Source organism: Pelodiscus sinensis, chromosome 11 (genome assembly GCF_052426305.1).
Source record: "Pelodiscus sinensis isolate ZL-2025 chromosome 11, ASM5242630v1, whole genome shotgun sequence".
NCBI lineage: Eukaryota > Metazoa > Chordata > Testudines > Trionychidae > Pelodiscus > Pelodiscus sinensis.
The window spans coordinates 26,374,593-26,397,306 of NC_143062.1; the positions used below are offsets into that span (position 1 = coordinate 26,374,593).

Sequence of the window (22,714 nt, forward strand, 5' to 3'; positions counted from 1 at the left end):
AGTGCTCTTGCCTGTAGGAAGCTGCACCTGGAACTGCTCCTCCCCAGCCTGCAGCCATCCCAGGGCATGTGGCCCTGGCAGCACTCCCAGGGGGCCTCGCCCTGCATGTGGCCACACCCAGCTGCCATGGCAGTGCAGCTCCCCAGCAGAGAATGCTGGCCCTGAGGGCACAAAATCACTGCTGAGCTCATCAGACCCACCCGTGCCCTGCCCAGACCCCGTGCCAGGCTGAGGGGGCCAGCGTGTGGGCATTTCTCTGCCATTTTCCCCTCCTTTCATGGAACTGCTAGGGGGTGCCAGGACTTTCCCTTTCCCCAGCCCTGCCCCCAATCTCTCTTTAGCTTCTTGCACTGGCTGTGCTGCATTGCTGGGAATGGGGCACCAGGCTGGGCTGACTTGGGTGAGGGGTATGCTAGGCGGGAGAAGGCCCTGCCTTCCCAAACGGCCAGCCTGGCCCCGCCCACACTCTGCCTCCAGAACGCCTACTGTAGGCATTCTGGGGGCAGAGTATTGCTGCCCCTGAGTGCCTGCCCCCCCTTCTCTGGCAGGGCAGGAGCTGTGCTCCCTCCTCCCTCCCTGTGCTTCGGGGGCTGGGTAGACTGGGGCCACATGCCACCCCCTCCCCCGTGGTACTGGGGAGACATGGCTTGCTTAGGTCCTGCACACATGTGGAAGGGCAAGTGTGTTCTGTGCTGTATGTACCTGGGGTGCCCAAATGGTCCAGTCCTGACCTACTGTGTGAGGGAGAGGCCTGGTTGAAGCCTCATGTAGCTTGTGTTCAGCAGCTTGCCCAAGGCCAGGGTTAGTTCCTTTAGCTCCAGAGCCTCATGCCTTCCAATGAATGGGCCTCCTCATGCGTTGCTGTCTGTGCCCCTCCCAGGTGAGGCTCAGGCAGAGGAGATGAGCCTCGGGGCCAACTCTGTGTCCATCATGCTCAGCAACCTGCGCCCCAACACTGACTACGTGGTTACTCTTCAGCCTGTCTCCCAGCAGCAGACAGTAGCACCGACCCGGATAACTGGCCGAACCCGTAAGTACCATCTGCTCAGACAGCCAGAGCCTGGGGATGCACAGAAGGCATCTCACTGGGGTTTTGTTTTCAGGGGTGTTTGGTTTTTTTTGCCAAAAATGACTGTTTCTTTTTGTCTTTCTTTCTAAAAAACTTTAAGTTGCAAAGTAATTGTCAAGTTATTGAAATGTTCTGTTTTTTATGCAATTATTCTCCATATTTTTATAAAAACTCTATCAACACAGTTGTGAAAATCATCAGCAACATGTTCTCTTTACCGAAATCTTGGTTTCTGGGAAGAAAATGTAGTTTTCAATAAGCAAAAACATTTCTAAAACGCTTTTGATAAAAATGTCAATCCAGTTGTGTGAAAAGTGTCAAGCAAACTGGAAAATGGGCCAGTTCGAACCCTGTGAAATGAACACCACTTCCAAGTGTTATGAAATTGTCAGCTCATATTTTTTCAACCAGGTATAACTCATGTCAGGTACAAAAAGTGCATATCTCAAATGCATTAAAACAACTTTAACTTTGATTCAAGGATTTTTAAAGAAAGTAGTGATTTTGATATGTAAATATTATAAAATCACCCGAGCATAGAATTTTTTTTAAAGTATCTCTGGTATATTTTGAAACTATGTTTGTATGCCTGGTTTAAAAACAATCAGTTTTTAAAATGTGTGTGTGGACTTGCATGTGAAGCTGATTGGTGCATGTCCATGAAATTGCACGTATATAATTTCTGGGTGTATTTTCTGAAGTTTTGTGGTGTATTTATATTTTGAGATTACTGGCGAAGGAACTGTGCTTGTTTAGGGGCAGAGTTAAGGTTATTGTTCTTGCATCTCTTGTGAGAGCTGGTCTCTTGAACCGGGCTGGGCTCCACAGTATCCTTTGATTGCCTTATGGGCTGATCTCTCTGGTTTCACATTTGTGCCGTGCTTGTGTTTTGTTTGATTCCCTCTCCCTCCAGTGCGTTTGGAAAGGGTGCAGCAGCTGACAGTTGAGAACATTTCCCAGCAGAGCATGGTGGTGACCTGGCGGGGTGTGAGTGGAGCTACTGGATACCGGGTCTCGTGGGGGCTCCCCTCAGGTAGGTCTGTCTGACTCACTAGAGCTCTCTCCCCTTCCCTAAACCAGTGACAGGATGCTGTAGATTGAACTACGGACACAGTTCTCCAGACCTCCTGGCTGGATGGTGGGGGACCCAGTGGGCTGAGCTGAGGTGCAGGCTCTTAGGATTTCAGGGGGAGGGGGAAGGAGCTGGCTTGTCTTTCAGCAGAGCAGGAGCACCTCTCCCATGGGACAGGACTCTTGTGTTGCCAGGTGCATTATGGGACAGAGGATGGAGTCCCAAACTGTGTTCTGTGGAGCTCCTGCTGGTGAAGTGTGGAGTGGCTGGAGGGGGGAGAAGGGGGCCAAGGGACTGAGCCGGATGCTCAGGAGAGGAGGGAACCCAGTGGCAGGAAAGCATGTGCCAGGGAAGAAGAGGAGGAGGGCAGGTGGCAGAGCTGCCACTTGGTCCCCTCCTTTCTGGAGCATCCTGCCCAATCCCAGTGGGCGAAAGGAAGACAGTCGGCAGAGGATGAGCAAAGGGGGCTGGTGTGCTGAAGTTCTGTCAAGAGGCTCCTTGTCGCCCTGAAGGCAATTTGGTTCCATACAGGCTCTCATGCGGGCCCTTGTGCCAGTCGCAGGGCGTACCAGCCTTGGGGAGTGGGTGGGGTGGGGCTATGCACCAGGCTGTGTCACAGAGAGCCAGGCCCAGATGGGAAGGTGCCCATGTGCTCCTGGAAATGGCTTCTGAGGGTATGTCTACACTACCCTCCTATTTCGAAATTAGTGCTGTCAGGATATTGCTGGCCTTTGGCAGCCCGGAATCCAAACCTGATGAGATGGGTAAGGATGTGGCCAGGTGTATGGGCTGAGGCTGGATGTCAGAATAGACTTGGGCCTGCTGTGTCGTGGAGGCAGGGATCCTGCATTTGCTGCACCAGTCTGACCCCATGCAGCTGGGAGATGGGACAGCAGGCTGGAGGGGCAGTCAGTCGGGTCAGGTGTGGAGACCCAGGTGTGGCGTGGGGCTCGCGTTTGAGCACACCGCCTGGAATTGTGCCTTATGCCCTTTTGCTCTGGATTATCTCAGGCCAGGACATTCGGAAATTTGATGTGGATGCCAGCAAGAATTCCTACCTGCTGACTGGACTGCAGCCAGGCACAGATTACCTGCTGACGGTCATGCCACTCTACGGGCAAATAGAGGGGCCCCCAGCCTCCATTAGGAGAAGAACAGGTGTGTGCATGGCCATGGGAAAGGCTGAGGGGCGAGGGGTAGAATCTTTGGGATGTCTGTAGGATTTGTTCTGTGGCAGTGCCCAGAGGCCCCAGTCAGGGCTCCATTGTGCCAAGCCCTGTATAGACAGGGATGCTCCCCAGGGCCGAGGCATCGCACCACCACCTGCCGTGAGTGTGAGCAAGTCTTGCCTGTGCCTGCTGGGGATCAGCAGCCACTGGCAGCCCCCAAGAACTGCCTTCCAGGCCCCTGCAGAACTTGCTCTCTGTAGGTAGCAATCCGCACACGCCAAGCCCTGAGTCCTCCGCGCATGTGGTGCAGTGGCCAGCCCAGTGATGGGCAAACTGCAGCCCATGGGTCACCTGCATCCCATTGGGGTTCTACCTGTGGCCCAAGAGACATTTTGTTTGGTGCTGCCCATCCACAGGGTTGCCAGATTTCGCTGGTTTCCGTTTTTTTTCCTGTCGGTGTTACTAAAGTGATGCATCCATAAAGCAAGCGCATGTGAAGTGAGGTGTGTGTTGCTTGCACACAACATTGACTGTAAGAGCCATGTGCTCTCTCTGCATCCCACCAAAGCACTGCTGCTGTTCAGCCAGCACCCCACAAAGTCTAGGTACCCACGCGCAGTTAGCAAAACTACCCTATCCCAGGAGACCATCCTGGTTATGACAATCTTGTGGCCCACCGAGATGAAGGAGGGCCACTCATGCAGCCCACTCACTAGCCTAGGTTGCCAATTGCTGGTCAAGCCCCTGATCCACTGGCCATTCCAAAGGCCTGTTGTTCCCAAAGGAACTGTCTGCACCAGCTTGTCAGATTGAGCTCACGGCCAGCACTTTGCTTAACACACAGCCCTGTGAAGGTGCATCTAGACTGGGGGGGGGGATACCAGAGGTATCCCGTAAAAACTCCGCTGCATCCAGGGAACGCGCCTGCTCTTCTGCTTTTTTTATTTTTTGAGGAGGAGCAAACATGCTCTTTCGGGGAGCCCCGTATTCCTCATTCTACAAGGAATAAGGGCTACTCTGAAAGAGGTGGCTTTTCCGCCATTTGGCTCTGTCTAGACCTGGCCAAATGGTGGTAAAGCTTCTTCCAGAAAAGCAATTGGAAAAAACTATGCAAATTGTGGAGCGCAATTTGCGTAGCTTTTTCTGAAAAAAGGCTATAGTGTAGACCTAGCTGATAGTGAGTAAGGTATTAGAAACGGCTACCTGCAATCCCAAATCATCCGCAGCTTTCTAGAGCAGTGTTTCTGGAAGTGTTCCGCGGAATCACTTTGAGAAACACGTTAACTGGCCGCCGCGGTTTGTTTATTTACTGGCTCTGCAGCCGCAGAGCCTTGTGGCTCGCATTGGCTCCATTTCGCTCTTTGCAGCCAAGCGGAGCAGCAGGAAGCGGTGGCCCGACCACTGTGTCGGAGGCCCACTGCCTCGCTTCTCATAGGGCTGCTTTGGCGGGGAGCTCAGCGTGGGAGGAGGCTGTGGAAACCAGTTTCTCCTCGTTGGCACCGGGCTCTGTCGAGAGCCTTCCCGCAGCTGAGCTCAGCCTGCCCATCTGTCTGTCCTTCCTCTAGAAACGGGCATAGTCCAGTCCCTGAGGACAGTCATTCTGGGCCCAACATCCATCCAAGTGCTCTGGAACATCATCCGCGATGCCCGGGGCTACCGGCTGGAGTGGAAAAGAGCAACAGGTAGGCTGGCCTGCTCCCCAGAGCGGGGGTGGGGAAGGGCACGAGGGAGGCTGAGGTGCTCTGTGTGTGGGGTGGGGTAGGGGGATAGATCCCCATCTCTGATCTCCACAGGCTCCGCTGGGCTCCAGATCTGGCTCATAGGCCGGCCAAGCAGTTCAGAAGGATCCAGCTGCCGGCGCAGGTGTCCCTGGGAGGACGAAGGGGAGGGAAGGGACTGAGATTCAGGGCTGGGATGAAGCATGTGACTTCCTCCCCCTCCCATTCTGGTTCTCAGGTGCTGAGCCCCCACAGACCGTGACCCTGCCCACCAACATCGACAGGTACCAGCTGACCGGCCTGCAGCCGGCCACGGAATATCGCATCACCCTCTACACGCTGTATGATGGGAGAGAGGTGGCCACGCCCGTAACCATCTCCCAGACAGGTGAGTGAACATCCCAGGGCCCGCGCGGGTAAGTGAGCAAAGGAGGAGGGATCCCAGGTCCTGGAGGTGCCCAGTCTGCAGCGCAAGTGGGCATCCTGTGACTTCGGGCCAGCCCTTTCGGGGTGGGTGGCTCTCCAAGTGATTGACATTCCCAGCACAGGGCCCCTGCACTGCTCCTGGGTCACCTCACTGGGGTCTGACCTGCAGTGTGGGTGGGGTCATTGCTGGGTCCCCGTCCAGGTCCAGTCAGACTCGTCACCTTCCCTGCAGGCTCCTAGGCTGTAGGCTTTCAAAGGAAGCGACTGGTGCTGGGCAAATAGTGATCAAATAGGCCCCCACCCTGCCTTTCCTCTCCACTGGGGCATCCATCCATGCAGCGCGAGTGCCAGGCACCCCATGAGCTGGACGAGGGCAGGATCTCCGGCTCTGCCAGGCCTCTTCTGACGGTGTCATAGGCCTGTGGTGCCTCGCCCTCTTGTACAGTGTCCCCAGGTGTCTGCCTTCCCAGCTCTGAGCCAGGCCCTAGCGTTGTCTTATCTTGCAGGTGTGGAGCCCCAAGTGGGCAGCATTTCTGACCTGCGGGTCGTTGGTACTGTGGGGAAGAGGCTCCGGCTGGCCTGGACAGGGGTCCCGGGTGCCACTGAGTACAAGATCGTGCTGCGCAGCTCCCAGGGTGAGTCTCCAGTGGGGAGCCAATGCTTACGGGTCCTCCCGTGGAAATTGTGGCCGAGGCTGGAGCTCCTGACCCATCCGGAGCTGACTCTAACAAGTGCCTCCTGCCTGGCGTCTGAGGCTCAGTGTGGATGGGCTGGGACTGGAGAATATGCCGTGGCTTCTAGATATCCATTGGAGATATCCATTGCACACCCAGAGATCCACCCACACCAGTGCTTCTGCGAAGCAGCCCTTCAGTCTTTTCAGTCCTCTCCCAGAAGGATCAGGGCTTGTAGTCAGCTGGCCCTTGTCCTGTGGCCAGGTGCTGGGGGGCAGGTGGGTAGCTGGCTGAGATTCTCAGGTAGATGCTACATATGAGTTGCGGGTTTGGATGGCATTACTTGTGCGAGTGACTCACGCCTGCAGTGCACCGCCCCTTGGCTTCCCCCCGTTCTCCTTTGTGCTGGGGTTTGGATACTCACTGCGGTGCATTTCATACTGTCCCTCCAGTCCCCTCTGGGCTGCACAGCCTTGTGTGGAGGCTGCATGGCAGCTATTACAGGGAACTGGGCAGGGAACAGCTGGGGAGTTGCAGGGGGCAGGTTGGATCAGAGCCAGCCCAAGCTACTGGCTGACCAGGCTACCGCCTGGGGTGCCGCATTGTAGGGGGTGCTGCATGGGGCTGCTGGACTGGACGGGGGCAGGGCCGCACATGTGCTGGGCACCCAGAGCCCGGGGGCGGGGCCATATATGCGCCGCACTCCCAGGGGCGGCACCACGCTCCCGGGACCTGGGGCACACAAATGGCTCGGGCCAGCCCTTGGTTGGATTAGTGGCATAAACCCATGAGCTCAATGCTCCTGCTAAAATGGGCAGCACTGAAATAGTTCAGAGTTAGCATTTACACCATGGTCATTAGGCTTCAGAGTCAACACCCAGCGTGCATGTGAACAGAGCAGTTCCCACCGCTGAGCGATCATTTCAGGCTGCTGGCAAATTCAGGCAGGCGTTGCTGGGACTTCTACTCTGGGGTCACATTTGGAGGGTTTCCCTTACCCTTGCGAGGGCTGCAGCTGAATTGTGTGATGCAGCTGATGCCAAGGACTGGGCGCATGTGTTCACAAACCATGCTCAGTAATGGGGGGCCGTATAACCAGTCCCCTGTCCCCGAGTGCTGGCATTGCTCCAGAGCATCATTGATTGGGCACCTGCTAGCATAGCCATCCCGTGCTGGGTGACTGGAATGGCATGTGCGATCCCAGTCCTGCAAGCAGGCTCTGAGGGACATGCGCTCAACCTGCCCATTGGGCCAGATGTGTGCTGGGGGTGGGGAAAGAGTGGTGTTCCCCCCCCCCCCCCCCCGCTCCCAGCCAGGAAAGCTGTGCGCAGAGGCCAAGGAGGCAGTTGGAGTCAGCGTGGCCTGATCTCGGGGTGGAGGTGCCGTGCCTAGGTGTGAGGGTAGGCGGCATGTCACCTCAGGGTCCCTTGGTGACATCAGAGCTTCAGGAAATCCTGAACCTCCCAGCTCTGTCACCCCTGCAGATGGCAGCGAGACGACCAGGCAGATCCCAGGCACCCAGACCATGCTGGAGCTTGACGACCTGAGCGAGGAGGTCACCTACATCGTGCGCGTGTCAGCCCTGATTGGCAGGCGTGAGGGCAGCGCCGTCCCCCTCAGCATCCGCATTGGTGAGAGCTGAGACCAGCTTGCATCAGCCCCTTGGAGGCTGGGCTGGGCTCTTCCTATGGAGCCAGCCTGAGGGCTTTGACTGGGGCATGGGAGGGGAGGCAGGGGGAGGGAGATGGGCCCTTGTCCCTTCACACAGGGGTCTGTCACTCTTTTCCTAGCCCCTTTCCCATGCTCCCTCCCCACAGCAGCAGGCACAGCTGGCGTTCAGCACAGCTGGCGGTGCCTTTGGAGAACAGACACCCATCTGTTCCTGCCCCCTGGCTGGGCTGGCAGGGATGGAGGAGGGCGGGACCGGACATGAGAGACGAGTCTCTGGGATCCTGTCTCTGCAGGTCCCCAGCCTGTGGGCAGCATCACCAACCTGCGGGTGGCTGAGATCAGACCCAACCAGCTGAGAGTCACATGGAGTGGGCTTCCTGGGGCGACTAGCTACAAGCTGACATGGCGGGCGAGTGATGGTAGGTGTGCTGAATGCGTGTGGGCTCAGCCGGGCCACTGAGGTGGGGCTATCCGGACTGGCTTCTTGCCGTGAGGGATGCCCTCATTACCCATCTGCCTCTGCCTCAACGTGCTCTAGTGGTTAGAGCAGGGGACTGGGGTCTGGGCCTGGGTTCTTGCTTAGAGCCGGTGACAGGATCCTCTTTGCTTCCTGGCAGCTCAGAGCCTGCAGGGCCTTTGGCTTGGGGGTGTTGCTGCCACATCCCATTCTCGGGCCACCTGGGAATAAGCTGCAGCCCCATAGAGCAGATCCTGCTGCCGGAGGTATGCAGCCCGGTGCCCGCTGCAGGCAGGGTGGGGCCTGGTCTGACCATTGCATGCTCAATGGCTGGTGCTTGGCTGACCCCCCATTGTAAGGAGGCACCATCCCGCTGCTCCCTGGGGAGGGCACGGACTGGAATCCGGGCCCCTGCTCCTCCCAGATGGGTGCAGGGAGTTGCAGTCAAATGGCAGCTGCTGTTGATTCCCTCCCGCTGGATGAGGTACCGCCAGGAAATGCTGGCACTAGTCCTCTTTGGTTGCCCCAGCATCTTGGCCTGGGCTGTCTCCGCACAGCAGCTTAGCCTGCCCTCGGCCTCCCATGCCTGTCCTGCCAGTGAAATCCAACCCCTGCAGGTTGTGCTTCTTGCCTGCAGGCCAGGAGATCTCCCGGGTCTTGCCAGCCGACAGGACCTCCTTCAGCATCGAGGGGCTGCAGGCCGGGGCTGCCTATGTCGTTGGGGTCTCGGCCCTGGTGGGCGACAGGGAAGGCAGCCCTGTCACCATCCCGGTGAGAACAGGTGAGGCCAGGCCTGGCCTGCAGGTGCAGCGCCTCCCCCCGCTGCGGTTCCGTGGAGGACTGAGCTCTTCGTAACCCAGGCCTCCTGTCCGCCCTCTGTCGCAGCTCCTGAGCAGGTGGGGATGGTCTCCAGCCTCAAGGTCCTCTCGTCCAGGAGCAACGTTGTCCGGGTCACCTGGGTTGGAGTGCCTGGGGCGACTGCCTACAGGGTGGTGTGGAGCCGGCGAGATGGTAACGTACCCAGCCACATCCCCAAATCTCTGCCCTGACTCCAGGAGCCCCATGGTTGCCCTGGCCTGCAGTGCCTCTCACCCCCTTCCTCCCGTGCTCGAAGGACAGAGGCCTTTGCCTCCAGCCCTGGCACCTCTTCTCTCTGCCACAGCCTGAGTGGCACAAACCACGGTGCTGGGCCTCAGGACATGACTCTCTCACTCCCCTAATGAGATGGAATCACTCGCCATCACCAGCTAGTAGAGGGCCTGGCCCTGGTCTCCCCTGCTCCTGGCACTGGGAGCGAGGCCTGTGTCCCTGCCAGCAGCCAGCCCTGCCCCCTCTGGGGACCACGGTAACCCTCTGTTCCTTTGCAGGGGGCTCCGAATCGAGCAAGCTGGTCTCTGGCGACACCAGCTCCTTTGACATTCTCAACCTGGAGGGGGGGGTCAGCTACACCGTGAAGGTCACAGCACTGATTGGCAACCGTGAGGGTGACCCTGTCTCCATTGTCGTCACCACACGTAGGTGCTGGTGCCATGGGAAGCCTGGATCCCTATGGGGTGGGTGGGGTTAGTGACTGCCCAGGGTGCCCTGGTACCAGGTGGTGCCCTCCCAGCGGGGTGTGGGCAGGGGGCTGGAGCTCCCATCTGCTCCTTGTGCTAAGGTCTGTGTCCTGAGCTTGGGGGCAATGCCTTTGGGATCTGGCGGTGGCCAGGGAATTAGCAGCAATCTGATCCAGGAATGCAGCCCGGAGTGCTCTTTCCAGGCCCTATGGTGCGGCTCCAAGCCCTGACAGGAAGCTGAGGACCCAGCCCAGTGCTCCCCACCTGGGCCAGGACACCCAGATCCCAGTGGGGGGCCTCTGCACACCTGGCCTGGCAGCTGCAGCCCAGTCTCTACTCCTCTGACCCATTCCCTCTCTGTTGTTGCCCCCCCAGCTGCAGAGGTGGCCCCAGTCCAGCCTGTGGGGAACCTGCAGGTGATCGACTCCTCGGAGCAGCGCGTTCGCCTCACCTGGAGCCCCGCGCCTGGCAGCAGTGGGTACCGCCTGAGCTGGAGGCCAGTAGACGGTGAGCTCCTTCCCCTCCTCCCCCACTGCTCTCCTGGCACGCCTTGCCTTGTTTAACCCCATCTCTCCCCTGGGGCAGGAGGGCCGGAGAGGAGCCAGCTGCTCACCCCCAATGTCCGCTCCTACGACATCGAGGGCCTGGAGGCGGGAGTGCGCTACGAGATCCGGATCACCAGCCTGGTGGGCAGCCAGGAGAGCGAGCCTGTGGGCATCGCTGTCAGCACTGGTACGAGCCCAGGCTCTGAGGCCTGGAAGGGAACCTTCAGCCACGGCTGTTCGCTGGCATGTCATGGGGGAGGGGTTGGAGGATGGGACGGGTTTTGTCTTCTCTGGAGTCTGAGCCAACCAAGCAGCTTAGAAGCCAAGTCCTGAGCCCTAGAGACTCTGGCTGAGCCATGCCTGGAGCCAGGAGGCCACCCTGTGGTGAAATGTGGAACTGTGCTGCCCCATCCCCCTTCCCTTGCCTGACGGGTTGGGGTTTGCTCTCCATGGGGGAGGGATTGGCATGTCGTGGGAGGCTCTTCCTAAGCCCCGTTCTCCTTTCCTGCCCTTCCAGCGCCTCTGGGCCGAGTCACCAATTTCCGGGTGATGGAGACCCAGGACGATTCGGTGACCCTGGCCTGGACTCCGGCTCCTGGAGCCACCGGCTACCTCCTCACCTGGAAGCTGCCCCAAGGTACTGAACAGCTTTCCAGCACTGCCGCCCATGGGGCTGCGCACTACAGCAGGGACACCTAGAGCCCGTCTGGAGCCATTTCCCATTGGCTGCCTAAGGAACGAGCCCTCCTGAAGAGATAGCAACCCCCCTTCCATGCTGGGCCACAGCTACCCCCCAGCCCTGGGACCCCTCATTCACCCAGGACCAAAGTCCTGACTCAGGCTGTGCAACCCAAGCTCAGGGCCAGCTCACAGAAGTCAGTTTGGGGCTCGTCCTCCTTCCCCCCCCTGCCCCCTCCCCCCCGCTTAGGTGGGCAGGAGTCCAACTTCTCTGCTAGCAGCCTGCTCCAGACAGGCCAGCTCACTGCTGTTAGTGGAAACCCACCAGGATGCAGAATGGATGGGGGTGGAGCTCTCAGGGCTGAGCCCAGCCTGGGGTTCTGGAAACACTGCAGTAGTATCTCTGACCCATCCCCAGTTCAAATACCCCTTCTAAGGGAGACGACACTGGGCGGAGGGGTTGGACAGCCCAGCCCACACTGGGACCGTCTCCCTCGGACCCTGCCTATTCTGAGGCCTTTTGTCCCTGTTTGGGTCAGAGGGAGGTGAGATGCAGAGGATGCTGCCAGGGTCAGCGACATCCCATCAGGTGTCGGGGCTGCGGCTGGGGCACAGATACGTCTTCACCATCCAGCCACTGTTCGGGAGCACGAGGGGCACGGAGTCGTCCGTCACTGACCGCACAGGTAGGGGGGGAACAGCCATGTCAGGCTCTTGGTTTGATGGGCAGTGGTGGGGACTGGGCCAAGGTTCCCTGTGAGATGCTCTGCTGCATAGTCGTGCAGCTGTTTTCTGAGTTCTGCTCAGAAGTTCAAAGGTCCCGTGCAGGCAGGGAGCTCAGCTGACCGGCGGGGGTGGGGTGGGGTGTCTCGCTGAGTAAGCAGGTAAACAGCTGCTCCATGCTTGAAACGGAACAGCTCCCAGAGCCGGTAAAGAAGGGAGATAAGGAGACAGTTAATGGCTGTGGGGGAGGGGAAGTAGGAGGAGGGAGGGAAGGAGGGGGTAAGTAAGCAATTCATTGGCTGATGAGGAGTCAGAGAGGAGGGGAGTTAGGAGAGTTCCATGTGCACAAGGAGAGAAAGGCAGAAACTCAGCACTCTCAAGCCTTCTGGGAAGGGGGAGATAAGGGGCTGACTGCATGGGGTAGGTAGGGAAAGAGGGGGTGGGTGGGTGCTGGCATCTGTGCACTGAGGTGGAGGTGGAGGTGGAGGGGGGGACAGTTTGTTTGTGGTGTCTGACTCACTTGCTGCAGTCCTCTCTGTTTGGCTGGGGGTGGGTGGAACAGGCTGCAAGAGGTGTGTGGGTGCCAGGACATTTGCATGATTACATTTCAAACAAAATTTAAGGAGGTGTTAATGGCTCAAGATAAGAAAGAAAAATATTGTTTTAACAAAATTTTTTGGGGGTGTTGCAGATATCGAAAACTCTGATCTTAATGATTTTTAAAAGTCCTGAGTTAGGGTATGTCTACACTACCACCCTAGTTCGAACTAGGGTGGTAATGTAGTCAACCGGAGTTGCAAATGAAGCCCGGGATTTGAATTTCCCGGGCTTCGTTTGCATCTTGCTGGGCGCTGCCATTTTTAAATGTCCGCTAGTTTGGACTCCGTGCCCCGCGGCTACAGACAGGTAGTTCCGACTAGGAGGAGTAACAGTAGTTTGGAATAGGAAGCCTAGTCCGAACTACCTAGTTCGTGCTGCATGTAGCCGCGCGGCACGGAGTCCGAACTAGCGGACATTTAAAAATGGCAGCGCCCGGCAAGATGCAAATGAAGCCTGGGAAATTCAAATCCCGGGCTTCATTTGCAACTCCGGTTGACTACATTACCACCCTAGTTCGAACTAGGGTGGTAGTGTAGACATACCCTTACTGATTAATACATGGTGTATTGAATTACATTAAGGCCAGATCTTTGCTCTGTGGTAGAGTTCTGGCTCTTGAGTCAGAATCAGCAAGTACCAGCTTGAGCTGGTAGGTTGATACATGTACTTCAAGGGTAGTGTTAATTTTCTTTTTTATTTGATTTCATATGAAATATCATAAGCATTGATCCTTGTTAAATATTTGTTGTTTTAATATATTTTCTTCCACGCATATGGACTGCTTAAAATTATATGTGTGTGTGTGTATTGGTGATGCCTATCCACACATGTACCACCTTAATATTGGTGGTGCACATAAATTTCGACCCACCCAAAAGAAACTTCAACCTTCCCAAGGCAACGCTGGACTGGGCCCATGGGGGGCCACCAAGTGGTTTGGGGCTCGGCCTGGTCCCTGCTGGGGCAGGCTCGCTGGCAGCTCAGCCTGGGTCTGTTGAGTGGCTGCAGAGGCTTCTCCAGCTCTAACTGCCCCTGCCCCTGCCCCTGCCCCTGATCTGTGGGACAGTGGGCGAGAGCCAGCATACAGGGGAATGACCCTGCAGAGCAGAGGTGCTGGGAACAGCTCGTCCGCTAGGCTCACCCCCAGGAGTGTAGATGCGCTGGGCTTTTCTTCCTGCTCCTCACCCTCAGCGCCTTCTCCTGTGCAGTTTGCAGAGATGCTCGTGGTGACGTCATCTTCCTGGTGCATGGCACCCGGGACAGTGCCTACAGCGCTGAGGCCGTCCGCGCCCTGCTCACCAACACTGTCTCCGCGCTGGGCCGCCTGGGCCCTGACGCCACACAGGTATGGGGGGCAGGGCTCTGGGTCTCCCCACTGACGCACCTCACACACATGCCTCTTGTTCTGCCACCTGCGCTGGGGGCTGCCTCGGGCCATCCTGTGTCTCCCCTTCCCCTGGCATGGGATCGTCATGGCTGCGAGCTCAGTGGCCTGGCTGACCTGTTGCCTTCTTCCCCAGGTGGGCCTGGTGATCTACAGCTACCGCAGCCTGCCATGGCTCCTGCTGAATCGCTCCAGTGACCTGGGCACTGTGCTGGAGCGGATCCGCACCATGCGCTACGAGGAGCCCAGCGGCAGTGCCCTGGGTAAGGGGCACTGGGCCTGCAGCCGGGGCTGCCCCACAGTGCCAGCATTGGATGTTGTGCTTCTTAGAGCGGTCACAACTCCAGTGAAAGGCGGCCTCCCCCAGGCAGGCCAAGGGATGTGGACAGAATGGGGAGGGGGAGGGGCAGGGAAGGAGGTGGCCCTGTGCCCCGAGAGCCCTGTGCAGTGGCCCCCCCAGGCCAGATAAACACCTTTCCAGGGCGCTGGGGTCCTGCTCTGGACTTCACCTCAGGCGGGGGTGAGTGGCGAAGGGGGAGGGGACATGGCAGGACCTATGTGGGGCGTGATGGAGGTGGCACCGATCCTGCTTGGTAGCGATACCCTTTCTCTCTGCAGGAGCTGCCATCAGCTTTGCCAGGACCTACATGCTGAGCCCCAGTGCAGGGCGCCGGCCTGGTGTGCCAGGGGTGCTGGTGGTGCTGGCAGACAGCCCCTCCAGTGATGATGCCATTGGTCCAGCCAGGGAGGTCAAGGCAGCAGGTAAGAGCTGGGTCACTGGAGCTGGGTGGAGAGGGCAGGACGGGTGTCACAGACCCACAGGATCGGGGCTATGTTCCCAGCTTTGGAACAGTGTCTAGGTCAGAGGAGCCCCTTCAGCGTGCGAGTCCCCCAGGGTAAGCAACTTGGCTTCACCACTTCCTTTGGTTGGTCCTCATTAGGCATGTAAGCAAGTAGTCGAGTCGACTACTCACATTCCCTCCCCCCACCTTCCTGCCTCTGTATCAAAGACAGTGCGGGGGGCGGAGGAAGCAAGAGCAGGTGCTGGGGGGAGCTGGCTTAAAAGCTGGTGCCCCCCAGCACCGTCTCTGTAGTGTGGACAGGGGCTGCTGGAGCCAGCATGAGCTGGGACTGTGCAAGTCCAGCTCAGTCCCAGCTTGCGCCAGGTCTGGGACCTTCGCACAATGTGGCTCTGCATTTTAAATATAGTAAGAGTCAGCCTGGCCCGGCTCCTATTACATTTAAAATGCAGAGTCGCAGTGGTCCCGGACCTGGAGCGAGCCAGGACTTTGCCAGGCTCGCGCCGGGTCTGGGACCTACCCCCACAGCAGCGCTGCCTGTGTGCCCGGCTCCTACTACATTTAAACTGCAGAGCCACAGCAGGGGTAGCGCCTGGACCGGCGCGAGCCAGGACAGAGCGCCTCCCCTTATCGACTAATCGTGTCATCTATACAAATTGTATCGACGACACAATTAGCCGGTTACCCGCCTCTTAATATCCTTAGTCCTCATTGCCTGCAGCTCTCCTGTGTCACACCACCAGCTCAGCTCAGCGGGCCCGGCTATGGCAGCCCTGCCCGCGTTTGGGGCACCAGTGCACCTCACCGAGTGTTGGCAGGGACTCTCCCACAGCATTGTCAGAGCAGCCGGGTCAATTCGCAGCCTGGAACACAGTGCAGGAAGGCCTGAGGTAGTCTATGGACTTGAAGGTTAAAGCACAGGCCATTTTGATACCCCAGAGCCCAGCTAAGCTGTGGTGACCCCTTGACTCAAGCTGTGTCTGTCTCTCTCCGTCTGCTCTTCTCTATCAGCCTCCAAGCTCCTTCCAGCAGCCAGCTCTGTTCCCCCACCTCGCGTCTTCCCAGCCCTTTATTCTTAACCTGGGGAAATGCTGTTCAGCCTCCCTGAAGAGAGAAGAGGAAATCCATCTCCCTCAGGGTCCCTGCTAAGTCAGTGCATTGGATTTGCCATTGTCATCGATGCTTAATTGACAGAAGGCCTAAGGCCCAGACAGCTAGGTGCCAATCACACCTAGGTCAGCCTGCCCCGGAGCAAACAGGCCTTTTACACCCACAGGGTGACAGTGTAGCATGTAGGGGAAACTGAAGCACCGATCAGATTCATCAAAGTGTTACAAAATGCTCATACTTGGTCACATCGTTGGGACTGGGGGGGAGGGGGAGGTGTGGGGAAGGAGGGACTGGGCAGGCTGGCAGGGAAGGATTGGCCAGTGATGGAAGGGAGAGGTGTGTGGGCGTAGGGGTAAGGAGGGGACTGTGAGACATCCTCTCCTCCTCCCCTTTCCTGCTGAGTTAGCTGGTGCACCAGCTCAGGGCAGTTTGCTGGGAGCCGGAGCCGCCAGTTCCTTCCCCTTCACCCCCTGGGCACTGGGTCTGAGGGGCCAGGCTGCCCCCTCAGGCTCCTGTCTGCTGCGTGCAGGGATCCAGGTGCTGGCCGTGGGCATGGACGGGGCGGATCGCGAACAGCTGCGCCGCATCGTCACCAGCGAAGACCCGCGCCATGTTTTCTATGCCAAGGACTCGAGTGCCGGCCTGTCGGAGCTGGAGGACGGGCTTGCTGGCGCCCTCTGCAGGGTGATTGCCACGGACAGGGTAAGGGGGAGAGCGAAGGAGGGAGCTCCCTCCTGCCCCAGCTGCAGGCCCTGGAGCTATCCCACAGCCAGGGGGGAGCTGCGGTGCGGGAGGGCACAGGGAGCTGGTGGCTGAAGCTATGGGGCTGGGGCAGTTCTCCTTTCCTCCTGCACAGGCAGCATCTCCGTGATGCATGGGTCTAATGTCTCCCTGCAGGTGGGGGGGCGCTGCTTCCTGGCTCCCGGCCCTGGGGGCATGGCATGGGGTGGAACTGACTTGGCTGCCCAGGGCACTGTCTAATACAGAACTTTTTCCCCTCAGGAGGAACCCTGCGCAGTGCAGTGTCCCAAGGTGAGTCCCTCTCCAGCCAGCACCTCTGCAGCTTCCTCCCACGGGGGAGTGCTGCAGGAGTGTGACTGCAGATAGCCGGAGGGGATCCATGCAGGGAGCAGCTGGGGCTGGCTGGTGAGCAGTGGGAGGGGAGGCAGTGTGGAAGACCTGCTAGGGAGGGAACAGGGGAGGGGGAACATGCTGGAGTGGAGGGGTGTGGCAAAGAGGACTCCAGGCTCTGGTAAAGTAGGGAGTCAGGGGACATCCAGGTGCCCTTGGGAGGTGAGCAAATACCTGGTAGGTGGGTGACTCACCCCCCAGGCGTAACTGCAGAGGGAGTGGGCTGCTTCCAGCCCAGAGCCCTGGGCCACAGCTGTGGGTGAGGGCACGTGGCTGCTGGTGAGGAAGGTGGGGAGAGATGAGTTGGGTGATGGCTTTTCCCTGCCAGCTCTGCACTGAGCCCTGGTGCAGCCTGGCCATCCCCCTGGCTCTCTGTGCTGCCTCAGGAAGTGGCCAGGCCTAGGGATGGGGGCAGAGATGCTCCTTCTGCCTGTTGCTGTGCTGCCTCCTAAGCAGCCTCTTTCGCTGTTTTGCTGCAGGGTGAGAAGGGGGAGCCTGGTCCGACTGTGAGTATTGCAGCGTTTGCTGGAGGGGTGCCGGGTGGGGGAGGGGTCTGCTCCCCATCCAGGGGCTGCGAAGCCACTTTGGTTGAGTGGCTCAGCAGATGGACTTAGCTCCTGGGAGCCGGAAGGGCCTAGGAACAGCCATTCATCCCTATCTTTGTCTCTCTGTGCAGGGGCCGCAAGGACGTGCAGGACAGCCCGGGCCCCCTGGACAGCCGGTAGCACCCTCTACTTCTCCCTCTGTGGGTGGGTCCTGGGCTTGGAGGGTCGTGGCGCTGAGCTCTAGCTGCACTCGGTGCATGTGCAGGCCCTGTGCAAGCCTGGAAATAGGCTGAGATTGGGGAGCCGGCAGCCCCAGAGCCTCGGTGCAGTGGGGGTTGGTGAGAGGAGCAACACAGGGGCTTTTAGGGGATCTTATTACCTATCCCCAGTGTCACTCCAGTAAGCAGGCAGGAGGAGATCAAGGGACCCCTCCCTGGGCCTTCTGCTGTGCTGAGTTCCATGGCTTGCCCTGGGAAAGCTTCTAGTGGCAGCTAGTCCTCCAGCCTCTGCGTTGGAGAGGTGCAGGGAGCAGGAGAAGGAGGGGTTTCAGGGTGATCAGTACCCCCCAGCCTGCCCTTCCCACTGGGAGGCATCCCCACAGAACAGCCCCATTTCATTTCTCCATGGCTGTTTTCTCTCCTCTGTTTTCTCTAGGGGCTCAATGGGCTTCCGGGCCCCCCAGGGCCAGTGGGACCACGGGGTGCCCCAGGCGAGATCATCGAGCGGCCAGGCGCGAAGGGGGACAGGGTAAGTGAGGGCCCTTCAGGCCCCCTGCTGGGGTCATGCTGTGGGGGAGAGGGCAGGGCACTGGATGGCTGCATTGTAGGGGCAGAGCATCCACTTCGTTCACCTGTGATCCCCTTCAGAGCCAGTGTCCACTGGGTGCATCCTCTAGGCTCCTGGTCACTATGGAACCCCTTGGGGTTGTTGTTTGTGGCACACATGCCCATGGGGCCCAGTGGCCGTGTTGGGCACCAGGGGCACGGACAGCACCAGCTACAAGGCACTGAGCATCTGGCCCTTTGGGTGTGGTGAGTACCAGGGGCACAGACTGCACTGGGTGAGTGATACTGGGGCAATTGGCAGTGCGGGTGCCAGGGCACAGACAGCACTGGGTAAAAGGCACTAGTGCTGTTGGCGGTGCTGAGTGCAGGCAGCACGGACAGCGCTGGGTAAAGCACAGAGTGCCCGGCTCACCGGCAGTGCTGGGGATGTAAGTCTCCCAGCCAGTGTTCCCGCTAATCTTTCCTACCCGTGTTTTGTGTGCCCCGGGGCATGTGTGAATGTGCACCACCAGCAGAAACTCAAACCTGTTTGTGGGTGCTGGGCGGCACTGGAAACTCCTGAGTGGCCGCACAAGCGCCCAGCAAACACGGCTTACAGCTCCCTTTCTTCTGGAGTTTCTCCGGCACTGGGACCCAGGAGGGAGCCTGTCCTCATGGAATCCCTTGGGGAGCTAAATGCAAGTCCAAATGGGGCTCTGCAGTGAAAGCTTGGGCCCAATCCCAGCAGAGAGGGCCCTCGAAGCCGAGCTGGGGTAGCTTTGAATGTTGATGGGTGTTCGCTCTGGGGGGTGAGCCTGGCCGGGAAGGGTGGGGACAATGGCCAGGGCAGAGCCTCGGCCTGCTGGTTTATTCCCCTCTCCATTCCCAGGGATTTCCCGGAATAGATGGAACCTCAGGAAGTCCTGGTCGCCCTGGCAACCCTGGCTCCCCTGGCCAGCCAGTAAGTGATTCCTCCTAGTTCCTCTTCCAGAGGGCATGCACGTACCTCCTCTCTTGGCTTCGGAGCCCTGCTCCCTTGGCCAAAGGACACTCCTCATTTGGTCCTTTGATTTTTTTTTTCCAGGGCAGCCAAGGCATTCCCGGTCTCCGAGGGGTCCCGGTATGTAGTGCTCTAGCTTCCCCATCAGCCTTGCTCCCCACTCCGGGGCACCCCACTCATTATATTGCCTTTTCCTTCCAGGGGGAGCAGGGCCCAGTGGGGCCTCCGGGGCTGCGGGGACAGAAAGGCGAGCCGGTAGGTAGAAGTGCATCCCGTCCAGCGCTGCCTAATGGGGCCACCATCTTGGATTCCCCACGGAGCAGGGCAATCCCAAAGGCTCTGCTTGCAGGCGCCTAGCCGGGGGCTGCGTTGAAAGTGTCTGGGGTTCCCAGGCCCCTCCCATCTTGTGTAACTCCTGATCCTGCCAACCTCTGTGTCCTACAGCCCTACCAGGCAGTGCTGGCACGGGCAGGTTCTAGCATTGGCAAGAGGAAGGCCCTCCAGTCACCTGAGATCCAGTTAGACACCTCCCTGTAAATTACACTCGTTTCATATGGAGTTACAGCACCACACCCAAGGTGAGCTGGGTGGGACCCGCTCAGAGCTCGGGACGGTGTCTCCATTGGCTTTGGAGTGCTGCGAACAACTCAATAGGAATTGCTCTCCTTGGATCTCGGTGCCCTCTCCAGTGCCTGGGCGCTGTGCTGCCAGATAAGCCCCAAACCTAAGTCCCTGGTCACCTGTGGCCACCAGTCTGGCACTCGCCCCCATGTCCTGGCCAGAGTCCCACTCTGGGAACTTTGTGCAGCCTTCCCCTGTTCCTTCTTCACAGCCTCTGTGGGGCAGTGTTGCTGCGACAGGGCCATGTCCTCTCCCAGGGACACTGTGGCCCGTGGGCATGGGGCTGGGCTGGTGCACTGAGTTTCGACGTTCTATTTTGTGCAGGGAGAGCCGGGGGTGATTGTGAATGGAGGAGGGAGGCTGCCTGGCCGGAAAGGGGAGCCTGGCAGTCCGGTACGTAGTGGAAAGCAGGTTTGGATGGTGCGGTTTTTGGGGTACAGGAGCACGGGCCCTGGCTCCCACAGTGGGACTGCAGGGGGAGCTGTCCCATGTGATGTGAGCCTCTGGGATCCGTTCAGTGGCACTGAGCATGGTGGGTGACTGATTGCAGGAGGATTGGTGTCCCATGGCACTCTTGCTTTGGGTAGATCCATGCTCAGCTCTTATCCTGCGGACCCAGCCCTCTCAGCTTCCTTGGCACGTGCATCTTGGGGGGGCTGGGGGGAGGGCATTGCCAACCCAAAGTGTGAGCCTTGGACAGGCACTGAATTTGCCTCCCCCACAAGGCCCGATTAGCCTGCCTGGAGCTGCCTTCCCCCCGAATCTAGAAGTCAAACTCTGCCTAAGCTTTCTGTGCTGTCCCTGCCCTGGGGCTGTGGAGGTTTGTGACTCACAGATGCCCAGTGCTACATGGGGTGAGCAGGCCTTCTGCCAAGACCTCGTTCCATGGAGACTGGGGGCCCTGAGTTCCACGGAGCCTGCACACAGACGTGCTGGGCAGTATGGGCAGCATACAGGCACCGTGTCTGAGCACTGGCTGGACACACACTTGGGTGTGATAGCCGGGCTGCAAAACAGCATTCCTGGCTGCAGGGGCTCATCCCAGAATCTAGCGTCCCCGGCCGATGGGGCTCTTGCTCCCCAGCGCAGAGCTTTAATGGAGCCTTTCTGATTCCCAAGGGAAATTCTGGGCCCCCTGGAAATCCTGGGCCTAGAGGAGCAATCGGGGATCCAGGACCCCCTGGGCCTATTGGACCTCCAGGACCATCAGGACCTGCCGGAGAGTTTGTCAAGGTACGTTCCCTTCCCAGTTGGGAGGAGCTGTTCTGAGGCCCTGCCCTGGCCAGCTAGGTAAGTGGTACCCCTCCTCCCTCTGTATGCACACAAACAACCTCCTACATGACACTGTGCACCTGCATGCAGCCCCCAGCAAGCCCTCCACAACTCCTCCATGCATGCAGGCCCTGCCATGCCTCCCTGCCTGGGCATGCACTTGCTGCTTGCAGGTAGCATGCCCCAGCACCTTCCACCCATGCAGCCGTGCCCCTCCCATGCCTGTCTCTGGGATGCTCACCTAGCTTGCCGGGGCGGGGCTGAGGTTTTGGGTTAGGGGTGTGCATGGAGGAGCCTGGAGTGCAGAGGAAACTCAGGCAGTGGTGGGCCTGAGGCAGACCCTCGCCTTGGTTTCAGAGGCACATGACAGGCTGAGGAAGTGGCACAGTTCAGGCAGCCGCGGGCACCCAGAGCAGCCATCTACTTGGCAACTTCCTCTCCTTCCTGGCTGCTGCTCTTATACTGCTGCTAGTGGGTCCTGTCCTTGAGGGGACACAGCCGTCCTCCATCTCCTAAGTGATGTGGCTCTGCCCATGTGTCCTTTCCGTGACCAGCTTGGCTCCAGGCTGCTCCAATTAGCACCTTCCCTGGCTATAGAGGATCAGCCCCCACAGTGGAAATTTGCCCCTGTTGCCCCTTGGTTCCTGTGTGTGCATCATTCTCCCCCTCCCTGTCTGCACACTGTGTGCGACTGGGTCTCTCACCCATGTACACGTGGCCCGACCCTCGCTAGCAGTGCACACACGAGTCAGCTCCTCGGAGGTTGCTCCTGGTGTGGTGCTGAGCTGTATCTTGGCTTGTGGTTTCCTTGCCAGGTGCCCTGAGCTGTGAGTGCACCACGGCCTCTGCGCATTGTTACAGGGAGCGCTCCCTTTAACCCCGTGTGTTTCCTCTTGCAGGGGGCGAAAGGCGAGCGAGGGGAGCGGGTAAGTGACCTTCCTCCTTGCCTGATTTTTTCCCCCTGTGTGCTGCACTCTGGGGGCTGGGGCATGTAGAGCTGACAGGCCGGGATGCTCAGCAGCACCTGCCCCGCTATGTCAGTGGGTGAGTCCTGCAACGCTGTGGCAGGGCTACAGAGGGTCAGCTCTGTGGGAGCTGCAGCCAGTTAGCTGCAGGGTGGACTAAGATTCACTCCTCTGGGTTGGTTGACTGTGCTCGGGTGCAGAGTCAGCTCCTGGGGCCAGCAGGGCATAGCTGGGGGAGGGGGTAGGAGGAGTGTGACGTGATGTCTGAGCTTCCTGTGTCTGTCTCTTTAGGGCCTGCCAGGGCTGATTGATGGGGAACCTCTCAGAGGAGAGCCAGGTGCTCCGGTGAGTACCCCCCACCATGACTGGCTGGGAGAGGAGATGCACAGGGGAGCGTGGTGGCTGGGGAGCATGACGGGTGGGAATGGGGTAAGGGTGACTGAGGGGCTGTGGTGCATGGGAAGAGGGTTGGAAGGGGCAGAAAAAGGCTCCATAGAAAGGGGAACGGCCCTTGCTAGAGGTGCGAAGTGTAACCCTTGTGCTGTGGCTGGATTCCCATGAACGCCAGGCCTGGGCTGCCCCGTGTTACTCAGGGCTGGTCTCCATGCTGCTCACGTTGGTCTCAGCTCGTTCTTTCTCTCTCGTTCCTCAGGGCTTGCCTGGCAACCCTGGTGATCCGGGCCCCCGGGGACCTGCTGGGCCACCAGGACAGAAAGGAGACAAGGTAAGAGAGGGGCTGAGGTGAGAGGCTGGGGCTGCAGAAG

The 22,714-nt window shown here is 58.9% G+C and overlaps 1 protein-coding gene across 1 annotated transcript in view; it reads left to right on the forward strand.

The window, feature by feature from the left end:
• COL7A1 (collagen type VII alpha 1 chain) overlaps positions 1-22,714 on the forward strand; it is a 118,993-nt gene that overhangs the window by 23,439 nt on the left and 72,840 nt on the right. Inside the window, exons 10-40 of the mRNA XM_075938832.2 lie at positions 881-1,030; positions 1,983-2,102; positions 3,153-3,299; positions 4,876-4,992; positions 5,267-5,416; positions 5,961-6,089; positions 7,613-7,759; positions 8,093-8,218; positions 8,894-9,037; positions 9,142-9,267; positions 9,624-9,770; positions 10,188-10,319; positions 10,398-10,544; positions 10,875-10,994; positions 11,575-11,721; positions 13,567-13,703; positions 13,879-14,005; positions 14,361-14,504; positions 16,182-16,354; positions 16,655-16,684; positions 17,263-17,289; positions 17,460-17,504; positions 17,983-18,075; positions 18,982-19,053; positions 19,177-19,212; positions 19,294-19,347; positions 20,038-20,106; positions 20,833-20,946; positions 21,885-21,911; positions 22,242-22,295; positions 22,603-22,674. Coding sequence (XP_075794947.2) covers positions 881-1,030; positions 1,983-2,102; positions 3,153-3,299; positions 4,876-4,992; positions 5,267-5,416; positions 5,961-6,089; positions 7,613-7,759; positions 8,093-8,218; positions 8,894-9,037; positions 9,142-9,267; positions 9,624-9,770; positions 10,188-10,319; positions 10,398-10,544; positions 10,875-10,994; positions 11,575-11,721; positions 13,567-13,703; positions 13,879-14,005; positions 14,361-14,504; positions 16,182-16,354; positions 16,655-16,684; positions 17,263-17,289; positions 17,460-17,504; positions 17,983-18,075; positions 18,982-19,053; positions 19,177-19,212; positions 19,294-19,347; positions 20,038-20,106; positions 20,833-20,946; positions 21,885-21,911; positions 22,242-22,295; positions 22,603-22,674 — 3,323 coding nt within the window. The remainder of the gene's footprint in view (positions 1-880; positions 1,031-1,982; positions 2,103-3,152; positions 3,300-4,875; positions 4,993-5,266; positions 5,417-5,960; positions 6,090-7,612; positions 7,760-8,092; positions 8,219-8,893; positions 9,038-9,141; positions 9,268-9,623; positions 9,771-10,187; positions 10,320-10,397; positions 10,545-10,874; positions 10,995-11,574; positions 11,722-13,566; positions 13,704-13,878; positions 14,006-14,360; positions 14,505-16,181; positions 16,355-16,654; positions 16,685-17,262; positions 17,290-17,459; positions 17,505-17,982; positions 18,076-18,981; positions 19,054-19,176; positions 19,213-19,293; positions 19,348-20,037; positions 20,107-20,832; positions 20,947-21,884; positions 21,912-22,241; positions 22,296-22,602; positions 22,675-22,714) is intronic.